The sequence below is a fragment of the Apodemus sylvaticus genome, chromosome 7, assembly GCF_947179515.1.
Source record: "Apodemus sylvaticus chromosome 7, mApoSyl1.1, whole genome shotgun sequence".
Taxonomy (NCBI): Eukaryota; Metazoa; Chordata; class Mammalia; order Rodentia; family Muridae; genus Apodemus; species Apodemus sylvaticus.
This window is the reverse complement of record NC_067478.1, coordinates 110,824,680-110,839,603: the sequence shown is the minus strand read 5'-3', so window position 1 is coordinate 110,839,603 and position 14,924 is coordinate 110,824,680. Positions and strand designations below refer to the sequence as shown.

The following is a 14,924-nucleotide window of genomic DNA, read 5'->3' as shown; positions in this document are numbered from 1 at the left end:
CTCAGTAGTAGAGCTTGAGGTCAGGGATGGTGATTCCCCCAGAAGATCTTTTGTTGTGGAGAATAGTTTTGCTATCCTGGATTTTTTGTTATTCCAGATGAATTTGAGAATTGCTCTTTCTAGATCTATGAAGAATTGATTTGGGATTTTGATGGGGATTGCATTGAAGCTGTAGATTGCTTTCAGCAAGATGGCAATTTTTACAATATTGATCCTGTCAATCCATGAACATGGGAGTTCTATCCATCTTCTGAGACCTTCTTCGATTTCTTTCTTCAGAGGCTTGAAGTTCTTGTCATACAGATCTTTCATTTGCTTCACACTTAGGTTTGAAATATTATTTGGAACTATTGTGTAGGGTGTCATTTCCCTAATTTCTTTCTCATCTTGTTTATCCTTTGAGTAGAGGGCAGCTGCTGATTTGGTTGAGTTGACTTTATATTCAGCCACTTTGCTGAAGTTTATCAGCTTTAGGAGTTCTCTGGTAGAAGTCGTGGGGTCGCTTAAGTATATTATCATATCATCTGCAAATAGTGATAGTTTGACTTCTTCCTTTACAATTTGTATACTTTTGACCTCCTTTTGCTGCCTGATTGCTCTGGCTAGGACTTTAAGTACTATATTGAATAGATAGGGAGAGTGTGTGCAGCCTTGTCTGGTCCCTGATTTTAGTGGGATTGCTTCAAGTGTCTCTCCATTTAACTTGATGTTGGCTATCAGTTTGCAGTACATTGCTTTCACTATGTTTCGGTATGGGCCTTGGATTCCCAATCTCTCCGAGAATTTTATCATGAAGAGATGCTGGATTTTGTCAAAAGCCTTTTCGGCATCTAATGAAATGATCATGTGTTTTTTTTTTTTCCCTTTAGTTTGTTTATGTAGTGGATTACATTGACAGATTTCCATATATTGAACCATCCTTGCATCCCTGGGATGAAGCATACCTGATCGTGGTGAATTATAGTTTTGATACATTCTTGAATTCGATTGGCTAGGATTTTGTTCAGTATTTGTGCATCAGTGTTCATGAGGGAGATTGGTCTGAAATTCTCCTTCCTTGTTTGGTCTTTGTTTGGTTTAGGTATAAGCATTATTGTGGCTTCATAGAATGATTTGGGTAGTGTTCCTTGAGTTTCTATTTTGTAGAATAGTGTGAAGAGTATGGGTATTAGCTCTTCTTTGAAGATCTTAGAGAATTCCCCGCTAAATCCATCTGGTCCTGGGCTTTTTTTTTTGTTTGTTTGTTTGTTTTTTTTGTTTTTTTTTTTTTTGATGGGAGACTATTTTTTTTCCTTCTTTTTTTAATTCGATATATTTTTTATTTCAAATGATTTCCCCTTTTCTAGCCCCCCACTCCCTGAAAGTCCCGCAAGCCCCCTTCCCTCCCCCTGTCCTCCCACCCACCCCTTCCCACTTCCCCGTTCTGGTTTTGCTTATTACTGCTTCACTGAGTCTTTGATGGGAGACTATTAATGACTGCTTTTATTTCCTCAGGACTTATGGGACTGTTTAGATGGTTTATCTGATTCTGTTTTAACGTTGGCACCTGGTATATATCTAGAAAGTTGTCCATTTCATCCAGATTTTCAAACTTTGTTGAGTATAAACTCTTGTAGTAGGATCTGATGATTTTTTGAATTTCCACAATTTCTGTTGTTATGTCTCCCTTTTCATTTTTGATATTAATTTGGATACTGTCTCTGTGCCCTCTGGTTAGTCTGGCTAAGGGTTTATCTATCTTGATGATTTTTCTCAAGGAACCAGCTCCTTGTTTTGTTGATTCTTTGTATAGTTCTTTTTGTTTCTGTTTGGTTGATTTCAGCCCTGAGTTTATTTCCTGCTCTCTACTCCTCTTGAGTGTATTTGCTTCTTTTTGTTCTAGAGCTTTCAAGTGCACTGTCAAGTTGTTAGTGTAAGCTCTCTCCATTCTCTTTTTAGAGGCATGTTTCTAGAGCTATGTTGTCCTCTTAGCACTACTTTCATTGTGTCCCATAAATTTTAGTATGATGTGTCTTTGTTTTCATTAAATTCTAAAAAGTCTTTAATTTCTTTATTTCTTCCTTGACCAAGCTATCATTGAGAAGAGCTTTGTTCCAAGTCCATGTGTAGGTGTGTTTTCCATTGTTCTTGTTTGAGCTTAAGACCAGCCTTAGGACATGGTGATCTGATAAGGTACATGGAAAAATTTGAATATTTCGGTATCTGTTGAGGTCCTTTTTATGACCAATTATATGGTCAGTTTTGGAGAAGGTACCATGAGGTGCTGAGAAGAAGGTATATTCTTCTGCTTTAGGGTGGAATGTTCTATAAATATCTGTTAGATCCATTTGGTCCATAACTTCAGTTTGTTTCACTGTATCTCTGTTTAGTTTCTGATTCCATGATTTGTCCATTGTTGAGAGTGGGGTGTTGAAGTCTCCCACTATTATTATGTGGGGTGCAATGTGTGCTTTGAGCTTTATTAAAGTTTTTTTTATGAATGTGGGTGCCCTTGCATTCTGAGCATAGATGTTTAGAATTGAGTGTTCATCTTGGTAGACTTTTCCTTTGACCAGTATGAAGTGTCCCTCCTTTTTTTGACAACTTTTGGTTGAAGGTCAATTTTATCTGATATAAGAATGGTCACTCCAGCTTGTTTCTTGGAACCATTTGCTTGGAAAAAATTTTTTCAACCTTTGACTCTGAAATAGTGACTGTCTTTGTCACTGAGGTGGGTTTCTTGCATGCAGCAAAACATTGGGTCCTGTTTACATATCCAGTCTGTTAGCCTATGTCTTTTTATAAGGGAATTGAGACCATTGATATTAAGAGATATTAAGGAAAAGTGATTGTTGCTTACTGTTATCTTCTTAGTTAAAGGTGAAATTCTGTTTGTGTAGCTATTTTCTATTGGGTTTGTTGAAAGATTCCCTTATTGCTTTTTCTACTGTGTGGTTTCCTACCTTGTGTTGGTATTTTCCACCCCATTATCTTTTGTAGAGCTGGATTTCTGGAAAGATATTGTGTAAATTTGCTTTTGTCATGAAATGTCTTGTTTTTTCCATTTATGGTAATTGAAAGTTTTGCTGGGTATAGTAGTCTGGGCTGACATTTGTGTTCTCTTAGGGTCTGTATGACATCTTCCCAGGATCTTCTAGCTTTCAGAGTCTCTGGTGAGGAGTCCAGTGTATTTCTGATAGGTCTGCCTTTATATGTTACTTGACCTTTTTCTCTTACTGCTTTTAATATTCTTTCTTTGTTTAGTGCATTTGGTGTTTTAATTATTATGTGACAGGAGGAATTTCTGCTCTGGTCCAGTCTGTTTGGAGTTCTGTAGGCTTCTTGTATGTTCATGGACATTTCTTTCTTCAGGTTAGGGAAGTTTTCTTCTAGTATTTTGTTGAAGATATTTACTGACCCTTTAAGTTGTAAATCTTTGCTCTCTTCAGTACTTATAATCCTTAGGTTTGGTCTTCTCATTGTGTCCTGGATTTCCTGGATGTTTTTGGGTTACAAACATTTTGCATTTTCTTTGACTGTTGAGTCAATGTTTTCTATAGAATCACTATCTGAGATTCTTTCTTCTATCTCTTGTAGTCTCTTGTTGATGCTTACATCTATGACTCCTGAATTCTTTCCAAGGTTTTCTATCTCCAAAGATGTCTCACTTTGCGATTTCTTTATTGTTTCTACTTCTATTTTTAGATCCTGGATAGTTTTGTTCATTTCCTTCATTTGTTTGTTTGTTTTTTCCTGAAATTCTTTCAGGAATTTTTGTGTTTCCTCTTTAAGGGCTTCTACCTGTTGACACATGTTCTCCCATAATACCATATGGGATTTTTGTGTTTCCTCTTTAAAGGCTTCTACCTGTTGATCCGTATTCTCTTGTATTGCTTTAAGGGATTTTGTGTTTCCTCTTTAACGGCTTCTACCTGTTGACCCATGTTCTCCTGTATTTCTTTAAGGGAGTTATTTATGTCCTTCTTAAAGTCCTCCATCAGTATCATGAGATGTGATTTTAAATCCAGCTTTGTGTCCTAAATACAGTTGATTTCAGAGAAAAATGTGTGTGCTTTAGTGTTGAGGGAGAAGATTCTGTAGCTGTCTCTTAGGTCCATTTGATTTTGGATGTTATTTAATTCCAGGGCTTCTCTGTTTGTTTTCTTTTTTTCCCCCTAGATGTTCTTTCTATTGGTGAGAGTGAGGTATTGAAATCACCCATAATTACTGCATTGGGATACATCTATGATTTGGGGTGTGATAGTGTTTCAACTGTGATCATGAGTGCTCCTGTGTTTGGGGCATATATGTTTATGGTTGTACTATATGTTGGTTGATTTTTTTTCTTTTAATGAGTACAAACTGTAGCTCTTTACCTCTTCTGTCTCGTTTTGGCTGGAAGTCTGTTTTGCCTAATATTAGACCAGTTATCCCTTGTTTCATAGGTTCATTTGCTTGGAATACCCTTGTCCATCCTCTTGCTGTAACAAGGTTTCTGCTTTTGATAGATGGATCCCACTTTCTAATCCAGTCTGTTGGTCCATGTCTTTCTATTAGGGCATTAAGAGCACAAACCTTCAGAGTCATTATTGAAAATGTCACTTTGCTGATTTTATTTCATTTTCCCCAAACTCTTTTCATTACTTGCCCTGACATGTGTCCTTGTTGTTGTTGTTGTTGTCAATGTTGTTGTTGGTTGTTGTTGCTGTTCTCTGTAACCTCTTGGGTCTTTTTATCATTCTCTCCAGATTGAAACATTCCTTCCATTATCTTCTGTAGAGCTGGCTTTGTACTCATAACTTTCTCTAGCCTTTTTTTATCTTATACAGTTTTCATTTCTTCTTCAATTTTAATGGGTAGTCGAGAGTTCCCGCTTTTGGTCTCTCAGTACACATGTCTGGGCTCTTCTGGCTTTAAAGGTTGAATAATCAGGTGTCATTCTCATACTCTGCCTTGTAAAGTGCCTCGACCTTTCCCCTGCAGCTTTCTGTGCCCGCTTCTTCTCTGTTTTATAATATTTTAACTCTGTCACGGAGAATTTCTTTTCTGGTTTTCTATATTTAGTGTGATGTAGGTGTCGTAGGCCTGGCTAGCCATCTCTTTCTCTATGTTTGGGAAATTTTATTCTATGATTTTACTGAAGACATTTTTATGCCTTTACCATGGTTTTCTTCTCCTTCTTCCACAGCCATAATTTGGCACTTAGGTGTTTTGTTTTGTTTTTTGTATGTTTTTGTTTTTGTTTTTTTAAAGACTTCCAGTGATTTGTTTATTATATGTGAGTACACTGTAGCTGTCCTCAGACACTCCAGAAGAGGGCAGCAGATCTCATTACAGATGGTTGTGAGCCACCATGTGGTTGCTGGGATTTGAACTCAGGACCTTCAGAAGAGCAGTCAGTGCTCTTAACCGCTGAGCCATCTCTCCAGCCCCAGGTGTTTTTATTTAGTTCTAGAATTCTTCCATGTTTTGTTCATACATATGCCTCAAAATTTCTCATGGACCTTTACTGAACAACCCAATGTCTGTCTTTCTTTCTTTCTTTCTTTCTTTCTTTCTTTCTTTCTTTCTTTCTTTGTTTGTTTCTTTCTTTCTTTCTTTTTTCGGTGGTGGTGGGTTTCGAGACATGGTTTCTCTGTGTAGCCCTGGCTGTCCTGGAAATCATTCTGTAGACCAGGTTGGCCTTGAACTCAGAAATCTGCCCACCTCTGCCTCCCAAGTGCTGGGATTAAAGGCCTGCGCCACCACTGCCCCGTCTTGTCTTCCACCCCTGCTCTGTTTCCGGCCTGCTGAGTTCTGTGGCTCAGGCTTTCCGCTGAAGCTTTGAGATTTTCATTTCCATTATCATTATCAAATTTGGGTTTTCTTCAAAATTTCACTTTATTTTCATGTTCATATTGACTTCTTTACATCATGTTTCTTATCATCTTGGCGTGTTCCAATTGTTTGACCATGGATAGATTCATTCCCAATTCTTTTTTTTCCTTACAAAATAATTTATTTCTTTATAAAAACTGACCTAATAGTCAGTGCATATTTGCATTTTAAATCATCACCTAATTTAGTGAGAAACAATTCAATGCAAACTACATAACAGCTTATAAAGTCAGACTTATACAGAACACCAAAAATAAATAGACTTACTAAAATACGTAGGAAACAGTTTAAATAGTCACTGTATCTTAAGTAGGAATTTACTTAAGGCTTAAGGATTTGTACAAAGTAGAAAGATCTACAAACAATCCCAAGCTTGCAGGATTCTGTTGTAGAGGGTTGGTGATTTATTTCTGGATTAGTCTAAGTTAGTGTTTCCAGCTGTGTTTCCTCTGCGTTGAGCTGTTCCTCTTCATGAGTGCTGGCAGAAGGGACATCATGTGGGCCATCAGCGGTGTCTCTGTTTAATCCATTTGACTCTTCTTGATCCTCACCAGTTCTAGTCTCTTCAACTGTCCCGTCACTTTCCAGGGACTGGCTATTACTCCGTCGTAGCATTACCTGCCTTCTTTCCAAGACCAGCTGTTCATTCCCCTCAATTCTCTGTTGCTGCTCTTCTGTTAGGCTTCCAGTTGATTCAGAAGCAAACTTCCTGCTGTTGGATGCACTTGTCAAAAAGGGATCAGATTCAGTAGCAGTTACATCAAGGCTGTTAGTGTCCTCAACTTCATCATTAACAAAATCTTCATGTACAATAGGCAGATCAAGTCCAGTTCGTTTTAAACAGGTCTGAACCGCCTTCTTATTTCCTAGGTTTTCAACTCTGTCAATAAAATCTTCAAATTGCAGTTTGGGGAATAGAGTAGCCTATGAGCCCAGGGCTCCACGTGTCTCATTAGCGTTTTCAGGTCTTCAGCCTCGTGACCTTTCCCCTTGAATTTTGTCTTATCAAACACACGCCTTAAGGCTGGAAGCCCCCTCTCTGAAGTCGATCTTGCAGCATCTAGCTTAGGTAGATTGCTCTTAACTGTTCTCTTTGGCGGCACCCGTATTCCGCCCCCTGATCCTTCATCAGCTTCCGCTTCTGCCGGATCTCTCTCTGGAGAGGCCGGGGTGGGGGGGGGGGGGTTGGGGTGGCAAGGGAGGATAAGTTTCATCCTCTGTAATGCTTCACAATCTGGAATTTCAAACAAGCCATTTTCTTCTTGCTCGATCTTCTTGTGCTGACCTCTAACGGCGGTGGGGGGACTGGCTGGGATTCTGCTCACTGCAGATAGCTTCTGCAATTGTGTGCTGTCCGGAATCCTGGGCACTTTTCAGGCGGTATAGAAAGGCCAGGGTTGATCGCTTGCTGTTGGTCGTGGTTTGTTAAGCAATGATAAGCAAAGACAGGAAACTGCATATCCGGGGGCTGGAGAGATGGCTCAGCAGGGAAGAGCACCGACTGCTCTTCCAGACGTCCTGAATTCAATGACCAGCAACACCTGGTGGCTCACAATCATCTGTAAAGGGATCTGATGCTCTCTTCTGGGGTGTCTGAGGACAGCTACGGTGTGGCTGGCACACCTCACCCAAACGGTGCCGCCACGCGCACCAACAACGCTTCTCGTCTCGGGAGACTCAGAACCTCGCTCCGCGAGAGAAGCTGGGAAATTCGGCGCCAAGGGTCCCAATTCTTTGTCTGTAATTTCTTCCATGTAATTCCATTAGGAAACATTACTATGGAAGTTGTAGGTTTTGGAGGAGACATGTTATCTTGGTGTGACATGATTTTTGTTTCTGTGTTGGGATTTTTGTATCTGGAGTTGACTGAGTTTTCCATTTTGTTTCTTCTTTCTGCCGATGCATTTACAGTGTTCAAGGAAGAGACAATTCATCGCAGGGTCGAGACCTCATTTTTGTCTGTTTCTGGTATTTGAGGATACAGCCAGACTCTGTCCAGGTCATCTGCTTCTCCGCTAGGTTCTGGTGTCGTTGGCAGTTTGATGTAGTTCTCTCCCTCCGGCTTACAATGCTAACCTTTTGCACGAAGCCGTACCTGTTCCTTGCACGATGGTCCTTTCCTCTGTTCACAGAGGATCGATGTCATTTCTCCCTGACCCTTATCTTGCCTTTGTCCCTTCTCCCTGATGTCTCTACTCAGGCATGAAAACCACCCTTTCCTTACGTTAGCAGGCTATTATTGTATAAATGGTATAGATTTTTAGGTCCCTTGGATAGAACCAATTGGAACTCCTTGTCTAAATTCCCTAGATGCAGTTAGAGTTACCTCTCATAGCGAAGAATGGTGACAGTAGAAGATAAACGCTGGCCAGGCAGATGAGAGACTGGGACCTCAACTCATCCCTGGTCAGGAACTAGAAATGGGATTGGCCCTGCCCTGGACTGAGACCAAGGATGCCAGAGTAGTTGGGATTTCTGTCTTCTGGTTTGGCTTCCTGTCTGCCTTCTCTTTTGTATGATCTATAAGGACACTACTGTTTGGAAGTCATATATGAAGACAGGCTTGAAGCTGAGAGGCATCCAGACCCTTGGTGAACGGTCAGGGGCCTCTCTAGCTCACATCCCATGTTTTACTCATTTCCACATAAGTCTTATGCTAAGCTCATAGCAGCCAAAGGGCATGCATTTCCTGAGATATAATCTCTTTCATCAGGCCCAGGCATTGGCTTCATTTTTTTTCAGTCTTTGCCTCCTCTCTCAGATTCTCACCCCATTTTTCAGGCCCTGGCCTCCTCCCTCAGATATTTGCCTCTTCCCTTAGTTACTCAGCTCCTTCCTAGGAGGCCTCAGCTTTTCTATCGCAGCCATACACCTTCCCAGACCAGGGTGGTGGGTCGGGTGGGGCTCACCTACCATACACCCTTTCTGGTTTGCAACCTCCCTTTTCTGGCAGTGACCAGTGCTACCCTTCCCACCCATCTTCTGGTTTTGAAGTTCCCACAGGAGGGGCTAGCTGGGATTAAAGAGCCCCTAGCCTTCTGAGGTGATCGTTGATTCTTGCTCAACATAGTTGTAGACAGGGACTCATGGACTCAGTCTCAGGAGGGAAACTTGGCTGCTCTGGGGTGACGTGAAGATGCGACAATGGAAGCCAGGCCTCGCAACTGACAGTTGTGAGGTTTTGGGGATTTTTTTGTTTTTGTAGATATATATTTTTATTTTCTATAGTCTTTGTTTACATTCCAAATGCTTTCCCCTTTCCCAGTTCTCCCCTCCCCATATGTCCCATAAGTCCTCTTCTCTCCATCCATTCCCCTATCTTTCCCCCTCCCTTTTCTCTGTCCTGGTACTCCCCTACAATGCTGGATCAAGTCTTTCCAGGATCAGGGCCCTCTTCTTCCTTCTTCATGGGAATCATTTGATATGCTAATTGTGTCTTCAGTATTCAGAGATTCAGGGCTAATTAATATCCACTTATCAATGATTGCATTCCATGTGTATTCTTTTGTGATTGGGTTACCTCGCTTAGGATGATATTTTCCAGTTCCAACCATTTGCCTAAAAATTTCATGAATTTATTGTTTTTAATTGCTGAGTAGTATTCCATTGTGTAAATATACCACATTTTCTGTATCCATTCCTCCACTGAGGGGCATCTGGGTTCTTTCCAGCTTCTGGCTATTATAAATAAGGCTGCTATGAACATAGTGGAGCATGTGTCCTTATTGCATGCTGGGGAATCCTCTGGGTATATGCCCAGGAGAGGTGTAGCAGGGTCCTCCGGAAGTGTCATGCCCAGTTTTCTGAGGAACCACCAGACTGATTTCCATAGTGGTTGTACCATCTTACAGCCCCACCATCAGTGGAGGAGTGTTCCTCTTTCTCCACATCCTTGCCAACACCTGCTGTCTCCTGAGTTTTGAACCTTAGCCATTCTGACTGGTGTGAGGTGAAATCTCAGGGTTGATTTGATTTGCATTTCCCTAATGATTAAGACAAACATCATGACCAAGAAGCAAGTTGGTGAGGAAAGGGTTTATTCAGCTTACACTTCCACGTTGCAGTTCATCACAAAAGAAAGTCAGGACTGGAACTCAAGCAGGTTAGGAAGCAGGAGCTGATGCAGAGGCCATGGAGAGATGTTCCTTACTGGCTTGCTTCCCCTGGCTTTCTCAGCCTGCTCTCTTATAGAACCTAAGAACACCAGCCCAAAGGTGGTACCACCCACAAAGGGCCCTCCCCACTTGATCACTAATTGAGAAAATTCCCCACAGCTGGATCTCATGGAGGCACTTCCCCAACTGAAACTCCTTTTTCTGTGATAACTCCAGCCTGTTTCAAGCTGACACACAAAACCAGCCAGTACAACTAATGATATTGAGCATTTCTTGAGGTGCTTCTCGGCCATCAGAATTTGTTCAGGTGAAAATTCTTTGTTTAGATCTGTACCCCATTTTTAAAATAGGGTTATTTGGTTCCCTGGGGTCAAACTTCTTGAGTTCTTTGTATATATTGGATATTAGCCCTCTATCAGATGTAGGGTTGGTGAAGATCTTTTCCCAATTTGTTGGTTGCCGTTTTGTCCTTTTGACAGTGTCCTTTGCCTTATAGAAACTTTGTAATTGTATGAGATCCCATTTGTCAATTCTTGATCTTAGAGCATAAGCTATTGGTGTTCTGTTCAGGAACTTTTCCCCTGTGCCCATGTCCTCAAGGGTTTTCCCCAATTTCTTTTCTATTAGTTTCAGTGTGTCTGGTTTTCCGTGGAGGTCCTTGATCCACTTGGAGTTGAGCTTAGTACAAGGAGATAAGACTGGATCAATTCACATTCTTCTGCATGCTGACCTCCAGTTGAACCAGCACCATTTGTTGAAAAGGCTATCTTTTTTCCACTGGATGTTTTCAGCTCCTTTGTCAAAGATTAAGTAACCATAGGTGTGTGGATTCATTTCTGGGTCTTCAATTTTATTCCATTGGTCCACTTGCCTGTCACTGTGCCAATACCATGCAGTTTTTAACACTATTGCTCTGTAGTATTGCTTGAGGTCTGGGATACTGATTCCCCCAGAAGTTCTTTTACTGTTGAGAATGGTTTTAGCTATCCTGAGTTTTTTGTTATCCCAGATGAATTTGAGAATTGCTTTTTCTAACTCTGTGAAGAACTGAGTTGGGATTTTGATGGGGATTGCATTGAATCTATATATTGCTTTTGGCAAAATGGCCATTTTAACTATATTAATCCTGCCGATCCACGAGCACGGGAGATTTTTCCATTTTCTGAGGTCTTCTTCGATTTCCTTCTTCAGAGACCTGAAGTTCTTGTCGTATAAATCTTTCACTTGTTTGGTTAGAGTCAGACCAAGATACTTTAAATTGTTCGTGGCTATTGTGAAGGGTGTCATTTCCCTAATTTCTTTCTCAGACTGTTTATCCTTTGAGTATAGGAAGGCAACTGATTTGCTTGAGTTGATTTTATAACCAGCCACTTTGCTGAAGTTGTTTATCAGCTGTAGGAGTTCTCTGGTGGAGTTTTTTGAGTCACTTAAGTATACTATCATATCATCTGCAAATAGTGATAATTTGACTTCTTCCTTTCCAATTTGTATCCCTTTGACCTCCTTATGTTGTCTAATTGCTCTAGCCAGAACTTCAAGTACTATATTGAAAAGATATGAAGAGAGAGGGCAGCCTTGTCTAGTCCCTGATTTTAGTGGGATTGCTTCAAGTTTCTCTCCATTTATTTTGATGTTGGCTACTGGTTTGCTGTATATTGCTTTAACTATGTTTAGGTATGGGCCTTGAATTCCTGTTCTTTCCAAGACTTTTAGCATGAAAGGATGCTGAATTTTGTCAAATGCTTTTTCAGCATCTAATGAAATGATATTATGGTTTTTTCGTTGAGTTTGTTTATGTAGTGGATTGCATTGATGGATTTCCTTATATTTAACCATCCCTGCATCCCTGGGATGAAGCCCACTTGATCATGGTGGATGATTGTTTTGATGTGTTCTTGGATTCGGTTGGCAAGAATTTTATTTAGTATTTTTACATCGATGATTTTTTGAATTTCCTCAGTTTTGTTGTTATATCTCCATTTTCATTTCTAATTTTGTTAATCTGGATACTGTCTCTGTGCCCTTTGGTTAGGCTAAGGGTTTATATAGTTGATTTTCTCAAAGAACCAGCTCCTGGTTTTGTTGATTCTTTGTATGGTTCTCTTTGTTTCTACTTGATTGATTTCAGCCCTGAGTTTGATGATTTCCTGCCTTCTACTCCTCCTGGGTGAATTGGCTTCTTTTTGTTCCAGGGCTTTCAGGTGTGTGGTTAAGCTGCTAGCGTATGCTCTCTCCATTTTCTTTTTGGAGGTACTCAGGGCTATGAGTTTTCCTCTTAGCACTGCTTTCATTGTGTCCCATAGATTTGGGTATGCTGTGTCTTCATTTTCATTAAATTCTAAAAAGTCTTTGATTTCTTTCTTTCTTTCTTCCTTGACCAAGGTATCATTGAGTAGAATATTGTTCAGTTTCCATGTGTATGTGGGCTTTCTGTTCTTTTTGTTGCTATTGAAGACCACTTTTACTCCATAGTGATCTGATAGGAGGCATGGGATTATTTCGATCTTCTTATATTTGTTGAGATCTGTCTTGTGACCAATTATATGGCAGATTTTGGAGAAGGTAACATGAGGTGCTGAGAAAAAGGTATATTCTTTTGCCTTAGGGTGAAATGTTCTCTATATATGTGTTAAATCTAATTGGTCCAAAGCTTCAATTAGTTTCACTGTGTCCCTGTTTAGTTTCTGCTTTTCTGATCGGTCCATTGAGGAAAGTGCAGTGTTGAAGTCACCCACAATTATTGTGTTAGGTGCAATGCGTGCTTTGAGCTTTAATAAAGTTTCTTTTACGAAAGAGGGTGCCCTTGCATTTGGGGCATAGATGTTCAGGATTGACAGTTCTTCTTTTTGTATTTTTCCTTTGACCAGCAAGAAGTGTCCCTCAGAGTCTCTTTTGATGACTTTGGGTTGAAAGTCAATTTTATCTGATATTAGAATGACTACTCTGGCTTGTTTCCTGAGACCATTTGCTTGTAAAATTGTCTTCCAGCCTTTTATTCTAAGGTAGTGTTTGTCTTTGACACTGAGGTGTGTTTCCTGTATGCAGCAAAATGTAGGGTCCTGTTTACATATCCAGTCCCTTAGTCTATGTCTTTTTTGGGGGGAATTGAGTAGATTGATGTTAAGAGATATTAAGGAAAGTGATTATTACTTCCTGTCATTTTTGATGTTATTTTTTATATTTGATTGGTTATATTCTTTTGGGTTTGATGAAAGAAGGTTACTATCTTGCTTTTTCCAGGGTGAAGCTTCCCTCCTTGTATTGGTGTTTTCTTCCTATTATCCTTTGTAGGGCTGGGTTTGTGGTAAGATATTGGGTAAACTTGGTTTTGTCATGGAATATCTTGGTTTCTCCATCTATGATGATTGAGAGTTTTGCTGGGTATACTAGTTTTGGCTGATATTTGTGTTCTCTTAGAGTCTGCATGAGATCTGCCCAGGATCTTCTAGCTTTCATAGTCTCTGGTGAGAAGTCTGGTGTGATTTTGATAGGTCGTCCTTTATATGTTACTTGGCCTTTTTCTCTTACTGCCTTTAATATTCTTTCTTTCTTTAGTACATTTGGGGTTTTGATTATTATGTGATGGGAGGTATTTCTGTTCTGGTCCAGTCTGTTTGGAGTTCTGTAGGCTTCTTGTATATTCATGGGCATCTCTCTCTTAAAGAGATTAGGGAAGTTGCCAGGCGGTGGTGGCGCACGCCTGTAATCCCAGCACTCTGGGAGGCAGAGTCAGGCAGATTTCTGAGTTCGATGCCAGCCTGGTCTACAGAGTGACAGGACAGCCAGGGCTATACAGAGAAACCCTGTCTTGAAAAAACCAAATCCAAAAGACCAAAAATAAATAAATAAATAAATAAAATTAAAAGATTAGGGAAGTTTTCTTCCATAATTTTACTGAAGATATTTGCTGGCCCTTTAAGTTGTAAATCTTCACTCTCATCTATGCCTATAATCCTTAGGTTTGGCCTTCTCATTGTGTCCTGGATTTCCTGGATGTTTTGGGTTATAAGCTTTTTGCATTTTGCATTTTCTTTGACTGTTGAGTCCATGGTTTCTACGGTATCTTCGACATCTGAGATTCTTCTATCTCTTGTATTCTGTTGTTGATATTTGCATCTATGGCCCCTGACTTCTTTCCAAGGTTTTCTATCTCCAAAGTTGTCTCCCTTTGTGATTTCTTAGTTGTTTCTACTTCTGTTTTTAGATCCTGGATGGTTTTGCTCAGCTCCTTCACTTGCTTGTTTGTGTTTTCCTGTAATTCTTTAAGAGATTTTGTGTTTCCTCTTTCATGACCTCAGCCTGTTGACCAAAGTTCTCCTGTATTTCTTTAAGTGATTTTTGTGTTTCCTCCTTATTGGCTTCTGTCTTTTGACCCATATTCTCCTGAATTTCTTTTAATGATTTTTTGTTTCCCTTGTAAGGGCTTCTAACTTTTGATGCATTTTCTCCTGAATTTCTTTAAGAGATTTATTTATGTTCTTCATGTATTCTTGTAACAGCATCATGACCAATGATTTTACATCCAAATCTTGTTTTTCTGGTGTGTTGGGGTATCCAGGACTTGCTGTTAACGGAGAATTGGGTTCAGATGCTGCCATATTGCCTTGATTTCTGTTAGTAACGTTCCTATGTTTGCCTTTTGCCATCTAGATCTCACTGGTGTTAGTTGGTCTTGTTGTCAATGCAGGACTCACCAGTGCATGTTGCCTCCTTGCAGCCGGCCTCCGGGTGCACAGCTGGCCTTCTGCACTGCCTGGAGTGCTGTGGCCCAGGCTGTTCCTGATCCAGAGGTGGAGACCGGAAGGCTCCCACCAGAGGCCTCTGGACTGGATCCTCTGCTCTGCCAGGCCAGACAGACTCACCAGTGCAAGCTGCCTCCTCACAGCTGGCCTTCTGTACTGCCTTCAGCTGTTGTGAGTGCCTTACTATGGAACTGTGTGCTGCCCTCTTTTT

At 40.4% G+C, this 14,924-nt stretch overlaps 1 protein-coding gene across 1 annotated transcript; it reads right to left on the bottom strand.

Annotated features, from left to right (window-relative positions):
- Positions 1-6,276: 6,276 nt before the first annotated feature.
- On the bottom strand, positions 6,277-7,663 carry LOC127689807 (TIMELESS-interacting protein-like). Its single transcript, XM_052189391.1, is given in 3 exon segments — positions 6,277-6,777; positions 6,780-7,218; positions 7,485-7,663. Coding segments are annotated over 3 exon segments (1,119 nt in total).
- Between the last annotated feature and the right edge of the window lie 7,261 nt (positions 7,664-14,924).